The 26681-nt window shown below is 50.1% G+C and overlaps 1 protein-coding gene across 2 annotated transcripts in view; it reads left to right on the top strand.

The window, feature by feature from the left end:
* The first annotated feature begins 7364 nt into the window (after positions 1-7364).
* Positions 7365-26681, top strand: part of MMD2 (monocyte to macrophage differentiation associated 2) — a 55077-nt gene continuing 35760 nt past the window's right edge. The window contains exon 1 of one of the 2 annotated variants that reach the window (XM_012455584.2): positions 7365-7437. In XM_012455584.2, coding sequence (XP_012311007.2) covers positions 7391-7437 — 47 coding nt within the window. In that variant the 5' untranslated portion in view covers positions 7365-7390. Of the gene's footprint in view, positions 7438-8779; positions 9427-26681 lie in introns of those variants that run through there. The other variant, XM_012455585.2, reaches the window with a different exon arrangement.

The following is a 26681-nucleotide window of genomic DNA, read 5'->3' on the forward strand; positions in this document are numbered from 1 at the left end:
GGAGCACCCATGCCACATCCTCCTGTGGCATTGAGTATGTGGTTCCCCTACTTTCTCGCCTCCCCAGCATCTGGAGGACAGAGGTCAGACTCCAATCCCAGGAACCAGAAGGACTCCAATTGCACCACACTGCTGCATGCGCTGAGCCTTTTCGGGTGCTGGCATTTTTGTTTGGCTTTTTGCTGTTGTGTTTTTTTAGATAGCATCTCACTCTGTCGCCCAGGCTGGAGAGCAGTGGCTCAGTCTCAGCTTACTGCAACCTCCGCTTCCTGGGATCAAGTGATTCTCATGCCTCAACCTCCCAAGTAGCTGGGATTACAGGCGTCTGCCGCCATGCCTGGCTATTTTTTTTTTTTTTTTTTTTTTTTTTTGAGACAGAGTCTCACTCTGTGGCCCAGGCTGAAGTGCAGTGGCACAATCACAGCTCACTGCAACCTCTGCCTTCTGGGTTCAAGCAATTCTCCTGCCTCAGCCTCCCGAGTAGCTGGGATTACAGGCATGTGCCACCACACCTGGCTAATTTTTTTGTATTTTTAGTAGAGACAGAGTTTCACCGTGTTAACCAGGATGGTCTCGATCTCCTGAGCTTGTGATCCTCCCACCTTGGCCTCTCAAACTGCTGGGATTACAGGAATGAGCCACCGTGCCCAGCCTAATTTTTGTATTTTTGGTAGAGACCGGTTTTTGCCATGTTTGCCAGGCTGGTCTCGAACTCCTGACCTCAAGTGATCTGCCTGCCTCGGCCTCCCAAAGTGTTGAGGTTACAGGCAACTGCCACCATGCCTGGCTAATTTTTGTATTTTTAGTAGAGACAGGGTTTTGCCATGTGGACCAGGCTGGTCTTGAACTCATGACTTCAGGTGATCTGCCTGCCTCAGCCTCCCAGAATGCTGAGAATATAAGCGTGAGCCACCACACCTGTCCACAGGTGCTGTTGATGCTGTTCCCTTTGCTTGGAACGCACTTCCCTACTTGGCTGCCTTTTTCTCACCTGCTCCCTCTTGCCCTCCTGCCTGTCTTCCAGCCATCTTGAAAAGAACTCAGCTAGAAGACTTCCCTGACGTCTTTCAGACCCTAATGCCCCAGGCAACGTTGTTTCCCCATCCCGAGGCCACCCTTCCCTCCCCCAACAAAGACACTCACCTTGGCCAAACTCCAGCCAGGCCCCTCTGAGCCCTTTCTCAGCTGGGCCTCGGCCTTGGCCCATAAAGACTTGAACAAACACGAACCTCGAACCTCGTTTTCAGCAGCTCAAAGCTGAAACTCTAGGATGGCCCCTGTCCCTCGTAAAGTGCCTGCCAAGAAAACTCAAGGCTGCCAGAAGTTAACAGTTTGTTCCAGCAACACAGGACGAGAGGGCCCCTGTGTCCCAGCCTCCGTGGGAGGGCAGGAACCTATGATAAGCACCGTTAGCAAATGAGTTCATGTGGACCAATGCCCGCTTCATGCGTTTTGTAACTTTTCACTTCCCGATCCTCCTGAGTCCCTAGCCAACCCCTCCCTTTTCCATCTTTCTCCTTTTAAAAAAATTTATTTATTTTTTTGAGACAGAGTCTTGTTCTGTTGCCCAGGCTGGAGTGCAGTGGCGCGATCTTGGCTGACTGTAACCTCTGCCTCCTGGGTTCAAGCGATTCTCCTGCCTCAGCCCCCAGAGTATCTGGGATTATAGCTGCACACCACCAGGCCTGGCTAATTTTTGTATTTTTAGTAGAGATGGGATTTCACCATGTTGGCCAGGCTGGTCTTGAACTTCTGAACTCAGATGATCCACCCGTCTCGGCCTCCCAAAGTTCTGAGATTACAGGCATGAGCCACTGCGCCTGGCCTTTAAATATATTTTTTTGGAGACAGGGTCTTGCTCTGCTGCCCAGGATCGAGTGCGGTGGCACGATTGTAGCTCACTGCACCCTCAAACTCCTGGGCTCAATCAATCCTACTTCAGCTTACCAAGTAGCTCGGACTATAGGTGTGCGCCCACCACACCTAGCTAATTTTTAATTTTTTGTAGAGATGGGGTCCCGCTATGCTGCTGGTCTTGAACTCCTGGCCTCAAGTGACCCTCCCACCTTGGCCTCCCCATGTGATGGGATTACAGGTATGAGCCACCATGCCTGGCATGCTTGCAAAACTTTCAAGTGCCACGAACCTGGCCCTGGTGGCTACTGGTGCTACCTTGATACCTTGAGAAGAAGAGGAACAGGGACGGAGGGGGAGTTTTTTTTTTTTTTTGAGATGGAGTCTCACTCTGTTGCCCAGGTTGGAGTGAAGTGGCGCAATCTCAGCACACTACAACCTCTACTTCCGGGGTTCAAGCGATTCTCCTGCCTCAGCTTCCTGAGTAGCTGGGATTACAGGTGCACACCACCATGCCTGGCTAATTTTTGTATTTTTAGTTGAGACGGGGTTTCACCATGTTTGTCAGGGTGGTCTCGAACTCCTGACCCCGTGATCCGCCCACCTTGATCTCCCAAAGTGCTGGGATATCAGGCGTGAGCCACCACGCCTGGCCTGAAGGGAGAGTTTTGGCTAGGTGAGGTTGATGGGGCTGAAGTACTCAGTGTGAGTTGTCCCTGAGGCAGGGGCCTCAGTTTCCACCTGGAGATGGGACAGCCACCCACTCCCAGAGGTAGCGTAGAGAGGCTTAGGTGACCAGGCTGGGCCAAGCTGGAGCCCACAGAGGCGGCAGGAGGCGAGTGTGGCTGAAGGGAGACAGAGTCATTAGGAACTCAGTCAGGTGAGCTCGATCAGGTGAGGGGATTGGGGGTACACTCCTGTCTGGAGGGGCAGACCTGCCGCCTGCCCTAGGCGTGTCCCCAGCTGCTGCCTGCCCCAGCCCCATCCCCGCCTCATCCCTCATCCCACTCCAACCCCACCTCCTCCTGAGCAGGAGTCAGGCCCTTGGTTGCCATAACAACTGGATCCCGGCAGTAAAAATAGTAACTAATTTTTTATTCAACTTCTTTTGCTCTTGGAGAAAAATAAAATCCATTTCTGGGCTTGAGTTTCACTTTGGGGGTCCCCTCTGGGGCCCTGAAATTTCCACTGCCAAGGTCTGCTTGAAGGTCAACAGCAGGCCGGGGCCAGGAGGAGGGCAGCGGACCACGGGGCCTGGACAGGTCCAGCCCCAGCCTTCTGGGAGCTGTGGTTACCAGTGGCAGCCTGGGCCTGGCTGGGGCAGAGGTGTCGCTGGTACCTGGGGACAGGTGTGTGTCCCGGTGCAGTGGACAGTGAGGCCTGGACCTGCGGGGTCAGAGCAAGGGTCATAGAAGTCAAGCTCAGGGCCGAAGCCAATGGCGTGCAGGGCTTGGCTTGGCTTACTTCTGTTTGATTTCTGTCTCCTGGAGGTCTGAGAAATCACCAGAACAGGAGTTCTGTGTCGGGAAATCAGCCTAGAGCTGGGCAGTCCTACCCCCACAGGCCCTGTGACCTTGGGAAGGACCCCTAGCCCATCAACCTCAGTTTCCCTCATTGGCCCGAGGGCATAGGAGGCATTCATCTCTCCTATCCGAGGTCTCACTGGTTTTGTGACTTGTGATGCCCAGCAGGGAACTCATTACCCATCCTGGCTGGGACACACACATGCAGACGCCAGACACGCAGCAGAAACAAGACTGCAAAAATGTGACTGCTCCTTACCATGCACCAGTGCTCAAAAGGTCATTTCTTCTGTTTCATTTCACTGTTTTGCTTCTTCTTTTTTTTTCCCTCTTTTTTCTTTTTTTGAGATGAAGTCTTGCTCTGTCACCCAGGCTGGAGTGCAGTGGCACAATCTGGGCTCACTGCAGCCTCTGCCTCCTGGGTTCAAGCAATTTTCATGCCTCAGCCTCCTGAGTAGCTGGGATTATAGGTGTGTACTACCACGCCCTGCTAATTTGTTTTATTTTTAATAGAGTTGGGTTTCACCATGTTGGCCAGGCCAGTCTGGAGCTCCTGACCTCAGGTGATCCACCCACCTTGGCCTCCCAAAGTGCTGGGATTACAGGCATGAGCCACGCACCTGGCCTTTTTCTTTTTATTAGAGATGGGGTCTCACTCTATGGCCTAGGCTGGAGTGCAGTGGCGCCATCACAGCTCATTGCAGCCTCCAACTCCTGGGCTCCAGTGATCTTCCTGCTTCAGCCTCCTGAGGAGCTGGGACTGAAGGTACATACTACCATGCCCAGCTAATTTTTAAATTTTCTATATAGATGGGGGTCTCACCATGTTACCAAGGCTGATCTTGAATTCTTGGCCTCAAGCGATCCTCCTGCCTGAGCCTTCCAAAATTCTGATATTATAGGCATGAGCAGTGGTTCGCCCCACCTGGTTAAAAAAAAAAAAAGATAGATGCTAGACGCAGTGGCTCACGCCTGTAATCCCAGCACTTTGGGAGGCCTAGGTGGGCTGATCATGAAGTCAGGAGTTCAAGACCAAAACGGCCAACATGGTGAAATCCCGTCTTTACTAAAAGATACAAAAATTAGCTGGGCATGGTGGCTCGTACCTGTATTCCCAGCTATGTGGGAGGCTGAGGTAGGAGAATTACTTCAACTGGGACCCGGGAGGCGGAGGTTGCAATGAGCAGAGATCACGACACTGCACTCCAGCCCGGGCTACAGAGCGAGACTCCATCTCAAAAAAAAAAAAAAAAAAAAAAAAGATAGATATGTGTGAGAGGATTTATTTGGAGAATTGGTTCTTGTGATTATGGAGGCTGGGGTTGGAGGCTGAGATGTCCCACAATAGGTTGTCAGCAAGATGGAGGCCCAGGGATGCTGGGAGCATGGTTCAGTCCAAGTCGGAAAGCCTCAGAACCAGAGAGGCCAATAGTGTAACTCTCAGTCCAAGGCTGAAACCCCGGGGGGCTGAGGAGGGTGGGGTATGGTGGGGAAAGCGGGGGAGGGACATTGGCGCAAATCCTGGAGGCAGAGGTTGGAAAACCTGGAGTTCTAATGTCCCAGGGCAGAAGAACATCCGGGCTCCAGGAGAGAGAGACCATCAGCTACTTTTTTTTTTTTTTTGAGATGGAGTCTTGCTCTGTCATCAGGCTGGAGTGCAGTGGTGCGATCTTGGCTCACTACAACCTCCACCCCCCAGGTTCAAGCGATTCTTCTGCCTCAGCCTTCTGAGTAGCTGGGATTACAGGCATGTGCCACCACGCCCGGATAATTTTTGTGTTTTTAGTAGAGACAGGGTTTCACCATGTTGGCCAGGATGGTCTCGATCTCCTGACCTTGTGATCCGCCCACCTTGGCCTCCCAAAGTGCTGGGATTACAGGTGTGAGCCACCGAACCCAGCTTCTAATCCACCATTCCACCATCAGGGTAGTCCAGTGGGCTTTACCTCCTAAGCATTCCTGACCCCTCCTCTGGTCCCCACCTCAGCCATCCGCACCCTACCCCTCAGCCTCCAACCCTGCTGTGGCCTCTGAAAGCATCTACCTGTAACTCTCTGGTCCTCCCCAATGGGAGTGCTGAAATAAATTAGATGGAGTCACTTGCAATCCCAGCACTTTGGGAGTGCTGGGGCAGATTACCTGAGGTCAGGAGTTCAAGACCAGCCTGGCCAACATGGTGAAACATGGTCTCTAGGAAAAAAATACAAAAATTAGCTGGGCATGGTAGCGGCGCCTGTAGTCCTAGCTACTCAGGAGTTTGAGGCAGGAGAATCGTTTGAACCTGGGAAGCAGAGGTTGTAGTGAGCTGAGATCCAGCCACTGCACTCCAGCCTGGGCAACAGAGTAAGACCCCGTCTCAAAAAAAAAAAAAAAAAAGATGGAATCCTTTGTCTTTTTCTTTTCTTGTCCTAGCTCCCTGGGGGCAGAGGGAGTGGGTGGAATTATCTTCTGAATGTTTAGTAGAATCTCAAATAAAGCATTGTTATATTAATAATAAGGAACAGAGGGGTGGGGAAGGCTGGTGAAGTGTATGTGCAAAGGAGGGGCCTTCCTTCAATTCGGGGACCAATCCTTGGGTTCCCCAGGTGCCGGTGGCATTTCTTTGGCATGGAAGGCTGTCTTCCCTCCATGGGTCCCCAAGGGTTCCAAGCCTCCCTTAGAGTGATTGGTTTTCCAAAGCTGAGAAGCTGGCCCAGGTCTCCTAAGGGAGAAAGCTGGATATTGTACTTGGGAATCCAGTCACCAGATGCAAATGTTCCTGCCATGGGGGTCACAAGGGTCTCTAAAGTCATAGTCTGGGGGAAGAGGGTTTCCTGGAGGCTCTGACCCTTTCTGGGCAGTTCACTTGGTGCCCTTGAGCCCCCAGCCTCGCAGGGACACAGGGTGGTGGTGGGAGAGGGGAGGAAGGTGGGGGGACAGGGGGAATAGGCGAACCACAGGTAGACCTGGCTATACTGGGGACGATGGGCACAGTATCCCCTGTCCCTCCAGCCCAACCGGGGCCAGTGGGGACAGAAAGCAGCAGCTCTGTCTATCCTTCACCGCCGTTTTCCTCCTCACTGGAAAAAGTACTGTCGGGGGAGACCTGGGAAAAAGGGGCTGGATTCAGAAGTCCCCCATCCATTTCCCACTTCCTCCACCCCGCACCAACCCCCCCACTTTCCACTCCCTCCACCCCCAGGTCCCCCACTTCCCCCAAACCCCCAACTTCTCACTCCCCCATTCTCAGGCCCCTGCTCCCCTCGACCCCCCCACTTCCCACTCCCCCCACCCCCAAGTCCCCCACTGCCCCACAACTCTCCCTTCCCACTTCCCTAACGTCCCTTCCCACTCTCCTTACCCCCTACTTCTCACTTCCTCCAACCCCTCCAGCACCCCAGTTCCCACTACCGCCCCTTCCCACTCCCCCACTCTCTCAGCCCCCCAACTTTGCACTCCACCCCCCACCCCCACTTCCCAGTTCCTTCCCACTCCCCCTACTACCACTTCCTGTTGACTACTCCAGTAGCCCCCCACTTTCCCCCTCCCAGCGAGGGCAAGGGGAAAGGGGGCCAGGAACACGGTCGCCCCAGCGATTGGTGGCTCGTGCACGCGTGGTCAGGACGCCCCCCGCCCCGCCCCGCCCCAACCCCTTACGCCCACTTTCTTACCCCCTCCTCCCCCATCCCCTTGTCCCGTCCACCCTCCCTCTCCCCGGTGGAGGCGGCGGGGTCGCGGGAGGGAGGGGGCCGGGCCCAGGCGATTGGCGGCGCGCGCCCCGGAGCCCCCCCGCGCCCCCGCCTGCCCGCCCGCCCCGCCCCCGCCACCATCTGCTAGGGATTTGGCGTCGGCGGCTCCGGGCGCCTACAGCTCCGGCTCCGGCTCGGGCTTGGGCTTCGGCTGCGGGTGCCGACCCAGTCCCTCCGGCCACCGCTGCGCGCCCTCCAACCTGCTGCTGCGGCCGCCGCGTCCCCCAGGCTCTGCCAGGCGCCCGCGCTCTGAGCCCGGGGCCGGATTCCCATGGAAGCGCCGCGATGTTCGCCCCCCGGCTGCTGGATTTCCAGAAGACGAAATACGCGAGGTGAGCGGGGGCCGCCGGGGGTCCCAGGAAGGGGGTGCGCACGGCGGCGGCGGGGACCGAGGGGCCACCCTGGCTCCTGGGCCCTGCTGCCCGGAGCACTGGAGGGGATCAGCGGACCCCTGACCCCCTCCCGAGGAAACCGGGACCCAGGCAGCCTCGTCTTCACGCTGGAATGGAGTAACCTGGGGGCCCGCGTCTCCTCGCTCCGCAGGGTGCCGTTGGGCTAGTCGCTTCACTTCTCTGAACCTCATTTCCACGTTTGCAAAACGGGGGTTATGCGAGTCCCCGTGCCCCGGGCCCCCGTGAGGATGAAGCGAGCTGGTCCTTGCAAAGCACTTTGCACAGCACCTAGAGCCCAGTTACGCTCGGTCACTTACGCTCGGTCTCTCTTGGGCACTCTTGTTCAAGGGAAAAGGCGTTGGTACCACCTCTGTCCACCCTTCCGGCAAGTCGGAGGAAAGAGTAAGGGCTCTTTGAAAATGGAGAAACTGAGGCTCAGGGCGCAGGACGGGCGGAGGGCACCTGTACATCCTGGTCTTTTCATAGTGTGAACTCCGCGGTCCCCTCAGAACCTCGGTTTTGTAAAATGGTAATAACAGACGCCGTGATAGCTAAGTAGAAGTTAGGCTCCTGTTGCTTGGAATTCCAGCTAAGGGGGTGGGCGTGGGGCTTGGCGTTTCTCCTTACTACATTTCTTTCTTTCTTTAATTCGGAGTTTCACTATGTTGCCCAGGTTGCAGTACAATGGCCCAATCTCTCGAAAGGCTCACCACAACCTCTGGCTCCCGGGTTCAAGTGATTCTTCTGCCTCAGCTTCCTGAGTAGCTGAGATTACAGGCATGCGCCACCACGCCTGGCTAGTTTTGTATTTTCGGTAGAGAGGGAGTTTCACCATGTTGGTCAGGCTGGTCTCGAACTCCCGACCTCAGGTGATCCTACGACCTAAGTTTCCCAAAGTGCTGGGATTACAGGCATGAGCCAAAGCGCCCCGCCCCTTATTACATTTCTTTAAGATTTTGTTGGGAGGTGTGCTTACCTGGAAGCTGGCATGAAAAATCCCCTCCTAAAGTTGCTCCTCGGTCCCCAGTGGTCTTTGGGGAGCACAGACCGTTCTGGTGGGATCAGCCCCCAGGACCTCTTTGGAGGGCGCACCAGCCTGTCCTCCAGGTCACCTTCCCCCCTCTGCCACCTGGGGTCCCCTGCCTTCATGCTTCAGCCTCCCGGAAAGCTGGATTACAGCCGCACACCACCATGTCTGGCTAATTTTTTTTTTTTTTTTTTTTTTTTGAGATGGAGTCTCGCTGTTGTTAGCCCCGGCTGGAGTGCAGTGGCGGAATCTTGGCTCACTGCAACCTCAGCCTCCCAGGTTCCAGCAATTCTCTTTCCTCAGCCTCCCAAGTAGCTGAGATTATAGGTGCCCGCCACCACACCCAGCTAATTTTCGTATTTTTTAGTAGAGATGGGGTTTCACCATGTTGGCCAGGGTGGTCTCAAACTCCTGACCTCAGGTGATCCACTGGGATTATAGGAGTCAGATACCGTGTCTGGCCAGCTTTAAATTTTCTAGTAGACATTCAGTTTAATGTGTGCCTAATATTCCATCTTGTTATAAGAAGGTAAAAATAAACAGGTGAAATTATTATAATTTTTAGAATATATTTTAGTTAACTCTTTATTCCAAAGCATTGTTATATCAACATGCAATGAATATGAACAAGTTATTTATGAGGTATTTTATATTTTTTTCCACCACAAGTCTTCAGCATCTAATGTGCATTTTATACTTACAGCCCATCTAATTTGGACTTGTCAATTCCAAGTACTCAATAACCGTATGTGATTCGTGTCTACCATATTGGTATCTTCTGTGGTGAGAGTATTCCAAATTAATGCTGTGTGACATTGCAAAAGATGCTCTCCTTGGAGCCTCTGTTTCTCAACGGATGGATGGGCCAGCTAATTCCTAGGTTGTATCCTAGAGTCTTTGATGTAAGTAACCATTTGGTCACCTGGAGTGGTTTTTGTACATAAGGAAACATTCATATCATAAAGCTGTAAGAATTAAGACAGTATGGTGTTGGTGCGTGGTTGGGCAAATTGACCAGTGGAGTAGAATAGAGAGGCCTGAAACAGATTCATGCATGTAAAGGCATTTTAAGCTGTGTGTAGTGGCACATGCCTGTAATCCCAGCTATACCTGAGGCCAAGGCAGAAGAATCACTTGAGGCCAGGAGTTTGAGAACACTCTGGGCAACATAGAAAGATCCTATCTCAACTTTTTGAAAGGCATTTTATTTTTACAAAAGATAGTGTTGCTGATAAACCTAGGCAAGGATGGTCTATTAAATACATGGTACTGAGACGATTCTCTATTCAGTGAGAACAGTGGAACAGGAGCCCTACCTCACACCATACAGAAAAGACACTTCTAGAGGGATAAAAGATGTAAATGAAATAAATAAAAAACTTGAAAATTTTGAGAATCTATGAAAGAATAACTTTTGACTTCAGGATAAGTAAAGGTTTCTGAAGGCACATAAAGTACAAATTGTTAAAAAAAAGATTGATGAACTTGACTACATTAAAAATTAAGTTTCAGACTGGGGAAGGTGGCTCATGTCTGTAATCCCAACACTTTGGGAGGATGAGGTGGGAGGACTGCTTGAGCCCAGGAGTTCGAGACTAGCTTGGGCAACATGGTGAAACCCCATCTCTACAAAAAATACAAACAATTAGCTGGGCTTAGTGGAGCGTGCCTGTAGTCCCAGTTACTCAAGAGGCTGAGGTGGGAGGCTTGTTTGAGCCTGGAGATTGAGGATGCAAGTGAGTGGAGACTGCGCCCTGCACTGCAGCCTGGGTGACAGAGGGAGACCCTGTCTCAAAAAAAAAAAAAAAAAGAAAAGAAAAAGAAAATTAAGTTTCTGTTCATCAAAAATGCCATGAAGAAAGTAGAAGACAAGCCACAGTGTGAAGGACATATTTGCACTCTAGCGTGGGTGACAGAGAAACTCCATCTCTAAAAAAATACAGTAAAATAGGCCGGGCACGGTGCCCTACGCCTGTAATCCCAGCATTTTGGGACGCTGAGGTGGGTGGATCATGAGGTCAGGAGATCGAGACCATTCTGGATAACACAGTGAAACTCCGTCTCTACTAAAAAAATACAAAAACTTAGTCAGGCGTGGTGGCACATGCCTGTAGTCTCAGCTACTTGGGAGGCTGAGGCAGGAGAATCGCTTGAACCTGGGAGATGGAAGTTGTAGCGAGCTGAGATCGCGCCACTGCATTCCAGCCTGGGTGACAGAGTGAGACTCCATCTCAAAAAATAGTAATAATAATAATTAATAAAATAAAATAAAAGGCAAAATATATAAATTTAAGATGAGTAACTATAAAAATTTAAAGTCCAAAGCAGTTCAATAAAATTGAAATATTTTATGGAAATGAGACTGAATCGCAAGAAAATGAAGGCGCTCAAGCTGAGGGTTCAATGTCCATGTAGTTGCCAGTGTAAATAACTGGAATTGTCTTTTATGCAAGTCGTGTCTAGCCCAACACCTGCATGAGTTCAGGAGTTGTTGGAATGTGTTGATATTGACAGTGTTTCCAGCTGCCCTGTGCACCTGTTGGAAGTAGCCAAGGCAGTGCTGACCAAGACAATTACCCGCCCTCCTGGAGCTCACATTCTTGTGTGGGAAGCAGACAACAGATAATAACTATGTGATAACACTTCAGACAGGAATATGGCCAGGCGAGGTGGGCAGCTGTGGGGATGGACGAAACAGGGATGAGGACGCCCTCTTCGGCTGGGCATCATGGTCATGCCTGTAATCCCGGTGGATTGCTTGAGGCTAGGAGTTCGAGACCATGTCTCAAAATAAACAAACAAAAAACACTGGGTGCTTACACCTGTAATCCCAGCACTTTGGGAGGCTGAGGCAGGTGATTCACTTGAGGCCAGAAGTTCGAGACCAGCTTGGCTAACATGGTGAAACCTCGTCTCTACTAAAAATACAAAAATTAGCTGGATGTGGTGGCAGGTGCCTGTAATCTCAGCCACTTGGGAGGCTGAGGCAGGAGAATTGCTTGACCCCAGGAGGCAGAGGTTTTGGTGAGCCAGGACTGTGCCACTGCGCTCCCTCCAGCCTGGGTGACAGAGCAAGACTGTGTCTCAAAAAAAAAAAAAAAAAAAAAAAAAAGATTCTCATAAGGAGCATGCAACCTAGATCCCTCACATGTGCAGTTCACAATAGGATTCATGCTCCTAGGAGAATCTGAAAAATAGGCCGGGCCCGGTGGCTCATGCCTGTAATCCCAGCACTTCAGGAGGCCGAGGCAGGTGGATCACGAGGTCAATAGATTGAGACCAGCCTGACCAACATGGTGAAACCCCGTCTCTACTAAAAATACAAAAAAAATTAGCTAGGCACGGTGGTACACGCCTGTAGTACCAGCTACTCGGGAGGCTGAGGTAGGAGAATCGCTTGAACCTGGGAGGTGGAGGTTGCGGTGAGCCAAGATTGTGCCACTACATTCCAGCCTGGTGACAGAGTGAGACTCCATCTCAAAATAAATAAATAAATAAATAAATAAAATAAAAATAAAAAATAAAAAAGAATGCCTTTTTGGTAGGATCGACTGTGAGGAAATGCACGCAGAATGGCATACAGTAGGTGCCAAATAAACAATGGGCTGATACTGTGCAGCGTTGGGGCAGTGGCTTCTGTGCCTATGCCCAGGGGAGCTGTCCTTTCAGCACCAGCGGGGCTCAGTGTGTTTCCTCCTTGACTGAAAAACTGAGTTGACAAATATGCAGGGAGAAGTAGGAAGTGAGATTTGCCTGGAAACCCCAGCAGTGCAGAAACGCATCTTCAGATTCATCCAGGCATAGCCCACCCTTCCAGGTTTATCCCAAGTGCCAGGCCTTTCAGACTTCAGGAATGAGCAGGGGATGGCCCCACAGGTACTGCAACTTTGCACACCTCTCCCCAGCCAGACTGCAAGCCCCTCAGAGCGGGAATGGGCTGGGGCTCTTCAAACCCTCTTATGTCCCACAAGGGACCAGCATGGGCTGGCATGTGGTGGGCGTCCCTGCCTTGTCCACTACCCACACCTGGTTCATTGCTTTATTGATGTATTCCAAAACCTTGTTGAGGCTGGGCATGATGGCTCATGCCTGTAGTCCCAACACTTTTGGAGACTGAGTTGGAAGATTGCTGGAGCCCAGGAGTTCAAGACCAACCTGGGTGACATGGTGAACCCTCATCTCTACCAAAAAAAAAAAAAAATGCAAAAAGTTAGCTGGGCATGGTAGCACAGACCTATAGTCCCAGCTACGTGGAAGACTGAGGCAGGAGGATTGCTTGAGCCCAGGAGTGTGAGACCAGTCTGGGCAACATAGCAAGACCCTGTCTCTACAAAAAAATTAAAAATTAGCCAGGTGTGGTGGCTCATATCTGTAGTCCAAGCTACTTTGGAGGCTGAGTTGGGAGAATCACCTGAGCCTAAGAGATCGAGGTTACAGTGAGCCATGATGGTGCCATTGCATTCCAGCCTGGGTGACAGAGGGAGACCTTGTCTTGGGAAAAAAAATGAGTGGGGCTAGATGCTGGATGACCAGAAACCACAGGTGTCCATGACAGGACAGGACCAGTCTCAGAGGTTGCAGCGTGTAGGTGGGGTTCTTCAGGATGAATAGGAGTTTTCCAGGGCGAGGGAAGGACATTTCTGAAGAATGAGGACATTATGGGGTGAAGTGCAGGGACCAGAACAGGATCTGGTGAGGCTGCAACACAGGCCAGGCGTGGAGAGGATCCTGAGCCTGGTCCCAACAGGCCCTGGGCACACCCAACCACTGTCCCATGGGCTCTATGGCACCATTAAGGGCTTTTAAATGGAGGGCACCATAATTTGGGCTCCAGAGGGAAGGAAATAAAGGGACAGAAGCTACTTTTGAGGTTGGATCACAGTTAGCAAGGGAGTAGCTCTCTGGGATTCCAAGGGCAGGGTGGAGCTGCAGATGCCTTGTCGGGTGAGGGCTGCCCTTCACCTCCTGGACTGTGGGAGTTACCTGTGGACATCAGGACCCTAGACCCACAAACCCTTCAAAGTGCTCTCTTATGCAATGAGATCAAAATAAGGAAATTTAGGCTGGGTGCTGTGGCTTATGCCTGTAGTCCCAAAACTTTGGGAGGCTGAGGCAGGTGGATCACCTGAAGTCAAGAGATCGAGACCAACCTGGCCAAGATGGTGAAACCAAACCCCATCTCTACTAACAATCCAAAATTAGCCGGGCTTGGTGGTGCCTGCCTGTAATCCCACCTACTTGACAGGCTGAGACAGGAGAATCGCTTGAACTTGGGAGATGAAGATTGCAGTGAGCCAAGATGCACTCCAGCCTGCTGGGTGACAGAATGAGACTCCATCTCAAAAAAAAGAAAGAAAGAAATTTAGCTTTAGAAAGGAAAGAAGTTCTGGCACACGCGGCAGCCTGGATGAACCACGAGGACGTTCATTATGCTAAGTGAAATCAGCCACAAAGGGACAAATACTGTATGATTCCACTTACCGAGGTCCCTCGAGGAGTCAAATCCAGAAACAGGAAGGGGAGTGGTGGCTGCCAGCAGCGGGTGGGGGCAGGTAGGGAATGGGGCATTAGTGTTTAATATGGACAGGCTTTCAGTTTTGCAAGATGAAAAGAGTTCTGGAGATGGATGGTGGTGACAGTGGTGTAAGAAGGTGAATGTACTTAATGACAGAAAATTGTATGCTTAAAAATGCTTAAGTATATTTGATGTGTATTTTATCATAATGAAAAAATTATTCTAAAAATACCTAGCTGGAAATAGTATCATAGGCAGTTCATTTATTAAATGTGAGAGGAATTGGTGGGGAAGAAAGGAAATTTGACATTGATGCAAAATTATGATCAAATTGCCTTAGCTCTTATAAAATGCCATCATACTATTCAGCCATAAAAAGACTGAGTCTGTCATTTGCAACAACATGGTTGGAACTGGAGACCATTCTGTTAAGTGAAATAAGCGAGGCACAGGAAGACAGACATTGCATGTTCTCACTTATTTGTGGGATCTGAAAATCAAAGCAATTGTGGCCAGATGTGGTGGCTGATGCCTGTAATCTCAGCACTTTGGGAGGCTGAGGCGGGCAGATCATGATGTCAGGAGGTTGAGACCATCCTGGCCAGCATGGTGAAACCCATCTCCACTAAAAATACACACGCACAAAATAATTAGCCAGGCATGGTGGTCTGTGCCTGTAATCCCAGCTACCTGGGAGGCTGAGGCAAGAGAATCGCTTGAACCAGGGAGGCGAAGGTTGCAGTGAACCGAGATCATGCCACAGCACTCCAGCCTAGGCAACAGAGTGAGACTCCATCTCAAAAAAACCAAAAACCCAAAACGATTGAACTCAGGGACATAGAAAGTAGAAGATCATTACCAGAGGTTGGGAAAGGTAGCAGGCAGGTGGGAAGGAGGTCAGGATAGTTAATGGGTACCCAAAAATAGAGTGAATAAGTAAGGCCTAATATTTGATGGTACAGCAGAGTGACTATAGCTGATAATAATTTAATTATATATATATGTAGAGAGAGAGAGAGGGAGAGACAGAGTCTTGCTTTGTCCTCCAGGCTGGAGTGCAGGGGTGTGATCTTGGCTCCCTCCACCTCCAGGGCTCAAGTGATTCTCTTTCCTCAGCCTACCGAGTAGCTGGGGTTACAGGGGCACGTCACCATGCCTGGCTAATTTTCGTATTTTTAGTAGAGATGGGTTTCGCCATGTCGGTTCAGCTCACTGCAACCATCTTTTGTATAAGAGAATACAAAAATTACTTGGGCATGATGGTGCACCGCTGTAGTCCTAGCTACTCTGGAGGCCAAAGTGGGAGGATCACCTGAGTTTGAGAGATGGAGGCTGCAGTGAATTGTGACCATGGCACTGCACTTCAGCCTAGACTAGATGGCTTATAAACCACAGAAATTTATAGAAGCTCAAAAGAATTTTGGAAAGAAAAAAAAGAAACCACAGAAATTTATTTCTCATGGTTCTGGAGGCCGGAAGTCAAGATCAGAGTGTCAGCACAGTCATATTTGTTCCCAGGTGGCAGATGGCTGACTTCTCATAGCCTCACATGCCAGAAAGAGCTCTCTGGTCTCTTCTTCTAGGGGCAGTAATCCCATTTGTGAGGGCTCCTCCCTCATCACCTCGTCACTTTTCAGAGGCGCCGCCTCCTAATACTATCACATTGATGAGTAAAGATTTCAACATGGCCGGGCGCGGTGGTTCACGCCTGTAATCCCAGCACTTTGGGAGGCCAAGGCGGGTGGATCACGAGGTCAAGAGATCGAGACCATCCTGGTCAACATGGTGAAACCCCGTCTCTACTAAAAATACAAAAATTAGCTGGGCATGGTGGTGCGTGCCTGTAATCCCAGCTACTCAGGCGGCTGAGGCAGGAGAATTGCCTGAACCCAGAGGCGGAGGTTGCGGTGAGCTGAGATTGCGCCATTGCACTCCAGTCTGGGTAACAAGAGTGAAACTCTGTCTCAAAAAAAAAAAAAAGATTTCAACATGTAGATTTTGTGTGTTTGTGTGTGTGAGATGGAGTCTCACTCTGTCACCCAGGCTGGAGTGCAGTGGTGTGATCTTGCCTTACTGCAACCTCTGCCTCCTGGGTTCAAGTGATTCTCCTGCCTCGGTCTCCCAAAGTGCTGGGATTACAGGTGTGAGCCACCACACCCAGCCTAAACTGCTTTTGTTTATGAGTGACACAGTCTCAGGTATTCATAGGAGTGCTGCTTGAGCCTGTAGTCTCAGCTACTGGGGAGGTGGGAGGATCTGCTGAGCCAAGGAGTTCGAGGCTGCAGTGAACTATGATTGCACCACTGCACTCCAGCTTGGGCGACAGAGCCAGATCCTGTCTCTAAAAATAAGAAGAAAGAAAGACAAGGAGAATTATAGGCCATGTGGTGTACATCATCTTACTGGAAGATACCTGGTAGAGCTGCTTCCCCTGGTGCTAGGTTGCTCCATGGGGGCTCTAAGGTAGCCCCTGAGATGATACTGAGCTGCTTTTCAGCATCCGGTTACTCAGCAGCCTCTCAGCCTATACTGGTCTTAGAATCCGTTGGTTATCATTGTCTGAATCCTTTGTTTCACTTGAGGTTGCAACATTGTACTTTTTCAAGATCCTCCCTTAGTGAAGACTCTGCACCCTACGCACCTCCAGCATTGCTGGACTCTGATTTTTAAAGTACTTAGATTTTCATTATTATCTTAGATAGAGCCAAGGTTTCATTTCTTTCGGAGAAAGGCCCCAGAGGGAAATGAATCGATCAGTCCGTGTTTGGAGCGTAGCTATTCTTAGGATGTGTGGATGGAGTTTCAACTGTGTGAGGCTCCTGGGATTGTGTGCACAGGGTGGTGTGTGTGTGTGTGTGTGTGTGTGTGTGTGTGTGTGTGTGTGTGTGCGCGCGCGCGCGCGCGCGCGCGCACGCATTTTGCCCCATAGAGGTGTAGGTCTCCAGAGGAATCTTCTCTGAGCTGGCAGCTGCATTGCTTAGGAATGAATGCTGAATTCTGGTCTTTGGGAAAGGAGTTGGGCTGGAAACTGGCTTGAACATATTTCAGAGCTCTCTGCTTTGGAATTTTCACTCCTCTGTCCCGGAGGAAAGAAGGAAAGGGGCTGGGCGCGGTGGCTCACACCCATAGTCCGAGCCCTCTTTGAGGCCGAGGAGGGCAGATCATTTGAGGTCAGGAGTTCGAGACCTGCCTGGGCAACATGGTGAAACCCCGTCTTCATTAAAATTACAAAAATTAGCCAGAAGTGGTGGTGCGCACCTGTAATCCCAGCTACTTATGAGGCTGAGGCAGGAGAATCATTTGAATCCTAGAGGCAGAAGTTGCAGGGAGCCAAGACTGCACCACTGCACTCCAGCCTGGGTGACAGAGTGAGGTCTCCAAAGGAAAGGAAGGGAGAAAGGGGAGGAGGGGGCCGAGTGCAGTGGCTCACGCCTATAATCCCTTTGGGAGGCTGAGGCAGGCGGATCACCTGAGGTCAGGAGTTCAAGACCAGCCTGGCCAACATGGTGAAATCCAGTCTCTACTAAAAATACAAAAATTAGCCAGGTGTGGTGGTACACGCCTGTAAACCCCAGCTACTTGGGAGGCTGAGGCAGGAGAATTGCTTGAACTTGGAAGGCAGAGGTTGCAGTGAGCCAAGATTTCACCACTGCACTCCAGCCTGGATGTCAGAATGAGATCTCCAAAGGAAAGGAAGGGAGAAAGGGGAGGGAAGGAAAGAGAGAGTGGAAGAAGAAGAAAGAGGAGGAAGAAGGAAGAAGGAAGAAAAAGAAGAGGGAAAGAAGAAGAAGGAGAGAAAGAGGAAAAAGGAAAAAGAAATGTGTTGGTTTCGAGGAGGAGGAAAAAAAAAGAAGAAAAGAAGAAAAAGCAGAAGAAAGAGAGAAAAAAGGAGTGTATTGGTGTTCAGAACTGGAAAGACTGGAAGTAGCCGGGGTGCAGCAGGACCCCGAGAGGCTGTCTCCTGTTCTGGGCTCTGGGATGGTACATCGGACCCGTGGCCATAACTTTGGTGGAGAATGGCCATTCCAAGGCCTCCCCCATCTTCCACCAGTCCTTTCACAGGAATAGTAGAAGTGCCGAGAGGGCTGAAAAGTGGAGAGGAGGCCAGGCGTGATGGCTCACACCTGTAATCCCAGCACTTTGGGAGGCCGAGGTGGGAGGATCACGAGGTCAGGACTTCGAGACTAGCCTGGCCAGCACGGTGAAACTCTGTCTCTAGTAAAAATACAAAAAATTAGCTGGGTGTGGTGGCCCACACCTGTAGTCCCAGCTACTCTGGAGGCTGAGGCAAAAGAATTGCTTGAACCTGGGAGGTGGAGGTTGCAGTGAGCCGAGATTGCACCATTGCCCTCCAGCCTGGGCAACAAGAGTGAAACTCCGTCTCAAAAAAATAAAAGGTATAGACAGGATGAAAAGTGTAATGGGAATTAGAAATGGCCTCCTAGGGCTGGGCGTGTGGCTCATGCCTGTAATCCCAGCACTTTGAATGCCAAGGCAGCATGATCACTTGAGGCCAGGAGTTCAAGACCGGCCTGGGCAACATAGCAAGACTCCATTTCTAATTATTATTATTATTATTATTTTCTAATTTTTTTAAATAAAAAATAAAATAAAATAAAAAAGAGAGAAAGAGATGTCCTCCCAGGCAGGGCCAGGTGGCTCGCACCTGTAATCTCAGCACTTTGGGAAGCCGAGGCAGGAGACTCGCATGAGGCCAGGAGTTCAAGACTAGCCTAGGCAACGTGATGAGACCTCCCATCTCTATAGAAAAATTAAAAATAAAAAAGCTGGGCATGGTGGCTTAGGCCTGGTGGCTCATGCCTATAATCCCAGCACTTTGGTAGGCCAACGTGATAGATCACCTGAGGTCAGGAGTTTGAGACCAACCTGGCCGACATGGCAAAATCCCGTCTCTACTAAAAATACAAAAACTAGCTGGGCATGGTGGCACTTGCTTGTAGTCTCAGCTACTCGAGAGGCCAAGGCAGGAGGATTGCTCGAACCCAGGAGGTACAGCTGCAGTGAGCTGAGATCGAGCCACTGCACTCCAGCCTGGTGACAGAGTGAGACTTCACCTCAAAAACATAAAAATAAATAAATAAATAAATAAATGACCTCCCACCAGCACCAGTAATGTTGCACCACAAATGTATCTTGAAAGTGTCCTTTGGCATGCAGACGATTTTGTCACCCCAAGGACAATTTAAAGATACATTTGTGGAGCAACATTACTGGTGCTATTAGGAAGACATTTATTTCTTTATTTGAGTCAGGGACACCTGATCCCCATGACATGCAATTCACCTACATAACAAACTTGCGCATTTACCCCTGAACCTAAAATAGAAGTTTTTAAAAGTATTAAAAATAATAATAAAATGCATTATTCGACTGTTAATATAAAGTGTCTTTTTTTTTTTTTTGAGACAGGATTTCACTCTGTTGCCCAGGCTGGTGTGCAGTGGCACGATCTCGGTTCACTGTGACCTCTACCTCCTGGGTTCAAGCGATTCTCCTGCCTCAGCCTCCTGAGTAGCTGGGATTACAGGCATGCAACACCATGCTTGGTTCATTTTTGTATTTTTAGCAGAGATGGCGTTTCATCATGTTGACCAGGCTGGTCTCGAACTCCTGGCCTCAGGTGATCCACCTGCCTCAGTCTCCCAAAGTGCTGGGATTACAGGTGTGATACGCCGTGCCCAGTCAGATGTGTCCTTTTTCTGTTATTACCTGAAAATTTACCAACTCTCAAAGTAAGGCTGCCTCTGACCTGCCAACCTGAGACACTGTGATTGGGTGCTGGTGAGGTCACAGGAATCTCTGGGAGATGATTGGTGGGTGAGAGCCCCCAGCTCAGGTGGAAGGAGGGCTTAATGGTTAGGGCTGGTGTTTGTGGCCTGTTCACAGAGGCAGACCCAGGAGCTAGCTGAGGACAAACAGGGCAAAGCGTTCCCCATCTTTGTTGGGGTGACCCCTCCTTCTAAACCCACTCAGAGCAGCCAGCAATGACCATGTCCTTTTCACCTGATAGCATCTGGGAGCTTCCTGAGCTGGGAAGATGGTCCTGGGAGATGGGAGATGTGGACACTTCTCAACCCATAGGGGAAGAGATTTCCTGGGGAGCCACAGGGTGGGCACCAGGGCTGGGAGCTGGTCTCAGATCTGTTGGGTCAGTACCCCCAGGCCCAGGGGGCCATTCGTATGGGATGCCACGCACAGTGCACCTGCCCGGGCCTGGCCCAGGGGTGCTGGTTCCTGCAGATCACGCCAGAGTCACCCAACTCTGGCACGAGATGCGAGCCCGGGCCTCTTCCACCCCTTGCTCAGTTTCCCCTTCCTGTTCCCATCACTGTCTGCTCCAGGATTTTATTTCATGACCATTCCCTGGTGGCACCGGCCCAAGGACTATTTCCCAAAGACTGAGCCAAGATACCACCAGCCTTTCAGGAGGAGCCTTGAATTCATGAATGAACACAAAGAAGCAACCAGGGCCAAGCGGAGATGGGGAGAGATGCTTAGCACGGCCGGGGCCAGCTTGGTCCTGCGTGGTCCTTTGCCTCTGTGGGACAGATGCACAAAACACCCTTTGTGTAGGAGCCTGGGCAAGTCTCTCTAGTTTTGTCCAAGGGACTCAGGGTCGCCACCGACAGGCACCAGCCCAGCCTGGGAGGGGTGGCTGCAGCCTCATTCCCGTGCCTGGGCTCATTCATGAAAGGGGGCGGGCTTCTCTCTGGGGGCCGCAGACCCCAGCTGGGTCAGGCCAGAAAGAGAGCGAGGAATTGCAGAAGCCGAGTTCTGAGGCTGGGCCTGGCTCCTGCCAGACTTCGAAGGAGGGAGCAGGGGGAGCTGAGGTGTGCCGGACCCTGCACCCAAGTCAGGATCCTCAACACGCTGGGACCCAGGGACCCCTTCACACCCTGTTAGTTCCTCCTCACCACCGTCAAGTGCAGCCACTCTCCTGCCTTTTGTCATCAGACCTGTGCTGGCTGTTCTTGAAGTTTATAGAAATAGATTGGGCCAGGCACAGTGGCTTACGCCTGTAATTCCAGCACTTTGGGAGGCTGAGGCGAGCAGATTGCTTGAGGTCAGGAGTTCAAGACCAGCCTGGCCAACATGGCGAAACCTCTTCTCTACTAAAAATACAAAAAAATTAGCTGGTATGGCTCTGTGTACCTGTAGACCCAGCTACTTGGGAGGCTGAGGCAGGAGAATGGCTTGAACCTGGGAGGCAGAGGTTCCAGTGAGCTGAGATTGTACCACTGCACTCTAGCCTGGTGACAGAGTAAGATTCCAGCTTTAAAAAAAAAACGAAAGAAAGAAATAGATTGGAAGTGTGTGCGCCGCCATTTGACATTTGTCTGCGATCTGCAGCGCATTGCAGATCCTTATTTCTGCTGAAAGCTGTAATTCATTCATTCGCATTACTATCTAGTGTTCCATTGTGTGAATATTTCCATTCTAATTCTACCATGGGTGGGCATTGGGTAGTTTCCGGGACATTTTTTTTTTTTTTAAGACAGGGTTTCTCTCTGTCCTCCAGGCTGGAGTGCAGTGACACGATCATAGCTCACACTGCAGCTTCAAACTCCTAGACTCAAGCCATCCTCCTACCTCAGCCTCTTGGGCAGCTGAGACCACAGTTACACACCACCACACCTGGCTAATTTAAAAAATTTTGTAGAGAAAGGGTCTTGCTATGTTGCCCAGGCTGGTCTTGAACTCCTGGCTTCAAGCAGTCCTCCTGCCTCAGCCTCCCTAAAGTGCTGGGATTACAGGCATGAGCCACCAGGCCCAGCTTCCGGGATTCCTTTTACCCAGCCCCTGCCCTCCTTAACTTTTTTTTTTAACTTTTTCTTTTTTTAAGATGGAGTCTTGCTCTGTCACCCAGGCTGGAGTGCAGGGGCATGATCTTGGCTCACTGCAAACTTCATCTCCTAAATTCAATTTATTCTCCTGCCTCAGTCTCCCTAGTAGCTGGGATTACAGGTGCCCGCCACCACACCAGGCTAATTTTTTGCATTTTTAGTAGAGACAGGGTTTCACCATGTTGGCCAGGATGGTCTTGAACTCCTGACCTCAGGTGATTCGCTGGCCTTGGCCTCCCAGTGATGGGATTACAAGTGTGAGCCGTCATGCCCAGCCACCCCTCCCCAACTTTGATGCAGCTTGTTTGAGGTCATCTGGCCTTGAGTGTTGATTTCAAAACTTGACTTTATCTAATACATTTTTTATTTGATTAGATTTTAAAAAGATCACTGACGTAGTACACGAACACTGTAGCTGGTCAAGTAACACAGAAATATAAAGAAAATAACATTTCTCATGCCTGTCTCTCCTCTGCTACAGCCAGCAACAAGGTTGGCTTTGCTTGCTTTTTTTTTTTTTTTTGAGTTGGAGTCCCTCCCTGTCGCCAGGCTGGAGTGCAGTGGTCCTCACTGCAACTTCCGCCTCCCGGGTTCAAATGCTTGTCCTGCCTCAGCCTCCCGAGTAGCTGGGACTACAGGTGCATGCCACCATGCCCGGCTAATTTTTGTATTTTTTGTAGAGACAAGGTTTCACCACGTTGGCCAGGATGGTCTTGATCTCTTGATCTCGTAATCCTCTAGCCTCAGCCTCCCAAAGTGGTGGGATTATGGGCGTGAGCCACCGTGCCTGGCCGGCTTTGTTTTCTTTCATACTTTCTGTCTTTCCAAGTCAACAACCTGGCCTTGCCCTTGCTATGTTTCGAATGTGTGTCTCTTCCAAAACTCATTCTGAAATTTAATCCCCATTGTAACAGTATGAAAAGGGTGGGAAATTTGACTGTGGGAGGTGGGACATTTGGGAGGTGATTAGGATTAGCTACAGCTGTGAGGTTGATGCATTAATGGCTTTAGAAGAGGAGAAAGACTTCAGTGAGTACCTACAGGTGTCTCACCAAGGGATGCCCCACACTGCCTCCAGATTCTACAGCGTTCCCAGCAGCAAGAAGGGCCCTGAAAGATACAGCCCCTAGACCCTGGACTTTCCAGCCTGCAGAACTGTAAGAAATTAAATCGTTTTCTTAGGACCAGGTGATGTGGCTCATGCCTGTAATCTCAGTGCTTTGGAAGGGGGAGGATTGTTTGAGGCCAGGAGTTTGGGACCAGCCTGGGCAACAATAGCAAGACCCAATCTCTACAAAAAAATGTTAAAAAAATTAGCTGGCTGTAGTGGTGCCCCCCTGTAGTCCTAGCTACTCAGGAGGCTGAGGCGGGAGAATCACCTGAGCCCAGGAGTTCAAGACCAGACTAGGCAACGTGGCGAGACCCTGTCTCTACAAAAAATTAAAAAGCTAGCTGGGTGTGGTGATGCATGTCTATAGTCCCAGTTACTTGGGAGGCTGAGGCAGGAACATGGCTTGAACCCAGGAGTTGGAGGCTGCAACGAGCTATGATTGTGCCAGTGCACTTCAGTGTGAATGACAGCGAGAACCCATCTCTAAAAAACCAAAACAGCAAAAAAAATGTATAATTTATAATAATTTCTTTTTCTTTTTTTTCCCTTTGAGACAGAGTCTCACTGTGTTGCCCAGGCTGGAGCACAGTAGTACAATCTCATCTCACTGCAACATCCACCTCCCGGGTTCAAGCAACTCTCCTGCCTCAGCTTCCTGAGTAGCTGGGATTACAGGTGTCCGCCATTGTGTCTGGCTAATTTTTGTATTTTTAGTAGTGACGGGGTTTCACCATGTTGGCCAGGCTGGTCTTGAACCCCTGACCTCAGGTGATCCACCTGCCTCAGCCTCCCATAGTGCTGGGATTACAGGCATGAGCCACCAGGTCCTGCCTATAATAATTTATTTATAAATTACCCAGTCTCAGGTATTCCAGCAAAAGATGGACTAAGACACCCTTTAAAGACTGCTTGAGGCCAGGCGTGGTGGCTCATGCCTGTAATCCTAGCACTTTGGGAGGCCGAGGTGGGTGGATCACCTGAGGTCAGGAGTTCGACACCAGCCTGACCCACATGGTGAAATCCCGTCTCTACTAAAAATACAAAAAATTAGCCGGGTGTGGTGGCAAGCACCTGTAATCCCAGCTATTCGGGAGGCTGAGGCAGGAGAATTGCTTGAACCTGGGAGGCAGAGGTTGTAGTGAGCTGAGATCGCACCATTGCACTCCAACCTGGGTGACCGAGTGAGACTCTGTCTCGATTTTTTTTTTTTTTTTTTTTGAGACGGAGTCTTGATTTGTTGCCAGGCTGGAGTGCAGACATGTGATCTCGGCTCACAGCAATCTCCGCCTCCTGGGTTCAAGTGATTCTCCTGCCTCAGCCTGCCGAGTAGCTGGGACTACAGGCACTTGGCACCATGCCTGACTAATGTTTTGTTTTTTGTGGGGTTTTTTTGTGTTTTAGTAGAGATGGTGTTTCATCATGTTGACCAGGATGGTCTCGATCTCCTGAACTCATGATCTGCCTGCCTTGGCCTCCCAAAGTGCTGGGATTACAGGCGTGAGCCACTGTGCTCGACCTCGAGGCTGCCTCGAAAACATAAAAATAAAAATAAAAAAATAAAATAAAATATTCTATGGCAAACATTTCCTGTAGAATTTTAGCATTTTTTTAGGCTGGGCGTGATGGCACATGCCTGCAATCCTAGCTCTTTGGGAGGCCAAGGTGGGAGGATTGCTTTAGCTCAGTTCAAAACCAGACTCGGCAACACAATGAAACCCCATCTCTACAAAATAAATTAATAATGAAATAAAGTCCGGGCATTTTGGCTCATGCCTGTAATCCCAGCACTTTGGGAGGCCGAGGCAGGTGGATCACAAGGTCAGGTGATCGAGACAATCCTGGCCAACATAGTGAAACCCTCTCTCTACTAAAAATACAAAAATTAGCCGGGTGTGGTGGCACATGCCTGTAGTCCCAGGGCTATTCGGGAGGCTGAGGCAGGAGAATCGTTTGATTCCAGGAGGCGGAGGTTGCAGCAAGCCGAGATCACACCACTGCACTCCAGCCTGGGTGACGGATTGAGACTGCGTCTCAAAAAAAAAAAAAAAGAAAAAAGAAATAAGAACACTTTTATTGTAGTTATATGAGTAAAACTTGAATACGATCTCATAAAGACTCAAATAACACAAGTCAAATGAAAGACCCTTTGTCTCCCACCCAATCCTAAAAATTAAAATATAAGGGAGGGGGGCAAAGTCCTCTGAGACCAGCACCCCCAAACTTACCAGTTCCTCCATTTTCTTTCAAGTCTATTTCTGTACATTTATGTTCCTAAAATGTTGGGGTGTGTGTGTTTTATACTAATTAAATCATGTTGTGTATATAATTTTATCACTTGATTTTTTTCATTTGATTTTCATGAACATCTTTGAGTTGTATGTGGTTACACTTAAAATTTTTTTTCCTTTTTTTTTTTGAGACAGAGTTTCATTCTTGTCGCCCAGGATGGAGGGCAGTGGCGCCATCTCAGCTCACTGCAACCTCTACCTCCTGGGTTCAAGTGATTTTTCTGCCTTAGCCTCCTGGGTAGCTGGGATTACAGGTGCCCACCACCACGCCTGGCTAGTTTTTGTATTATTATTATTATTATTATTATTATTTTGGATTCAGAGTTTTGCTCTGTTGCCCAGGCTGGAGTGCAGTGGCACAATCTTGGCTCACTGCAACCTCTACCTCCCAGGTTCAAACAATTCTCCTGCTTCAACCTCCTGAGTAGCTGGGACTACAGATGCCTGCCACCATGCTGGCTAATTTTTGTATTTTTTGTAGAGACCAAATTTCACCATGTTATTCAGGATGGTCTTGATCTGACCTTGTAATCAGCCCACCTCAGCCTCCCCAAGTGTTGGGATTACAGGGGTGAGCCACTGTGCCCAGCCTTATTATTATTATTTTTTGAGGCAGGGTCTCACTCTGTGGTCCAGGCTGGAGTGCAGTGGCACGATCATAGCTCACTGCAGCCTCGATCTCCTGGCTCACATGATCCTTCCACTTCACCCTCCCAAGTAGCTGGGACTACAGTCATGCACCACCACTTATGGCTAACTTTTTTTTTCTTTCTTTGAGACAGAGTCTTGCTCTGTCACCCAGGCTACAGTGAGGTGGCCTGATCTCAGCTCATTGCAACCTCTGCCTCCTGAGTTCAAGTGATTCTCCTGCCTCAGCCTCCTGAGGAGCTGGAATTACAGGCATGCGCCACCAAGCCCTGCTAATTTTTGTATTTTTAGTAGAGACAGAGTTTTACTATATGGGCCAGGCTGGTTTTGAACTCCTGACCACAGGTGATCCACTCACCTCAGCCTTTCAAAGTACTGGGATCACAGGCGTGAGCCACCACCTCGCCTGGCCTTAAACCATATTCTTTATGACACCTGTAGGCTACGTAATATTATTACCTTTTACATCCCCAGAAGCTGCAGCCCAGAGACGTTAAGTAATTTCCCCCAGCTCACACAGCAGCTAACTGCCCTTGCAGGCATTTTCCGCCCAACAGTGCCTGGCCCCAAAGCCTGTGCAGCCTCAAGTTCAGGGTGAGAATTCAGCATTCTCTCCTCGTCTCCTGCCAGTGTCTGGCTCTGGATCCTGGCTCAGTTTGGGAGTCCTCCACAAAGCCACGGCCGTGTGGTCATCTAAGCAGTAAGGGTTCGCTACAAAATGAGGATTCTG

The sequence above is a fragment of the Aotus nancymaae genome, unplaced genomic scaffold (genome assembly GCF_030222135.1).
Source record: "Aotus nancymaae isolate 86718 unplaced genomic scaffold, 86718_ANA_hifiasm-v0.15.2.pri h1tg000015l_0, whole genome shotgun sequence".
Lineage (NCBI taxonomy): Eukaryota > Metazoa > Chordata > Mammalia > Primates > Aotidae > Aotus > Aotus nancymaae.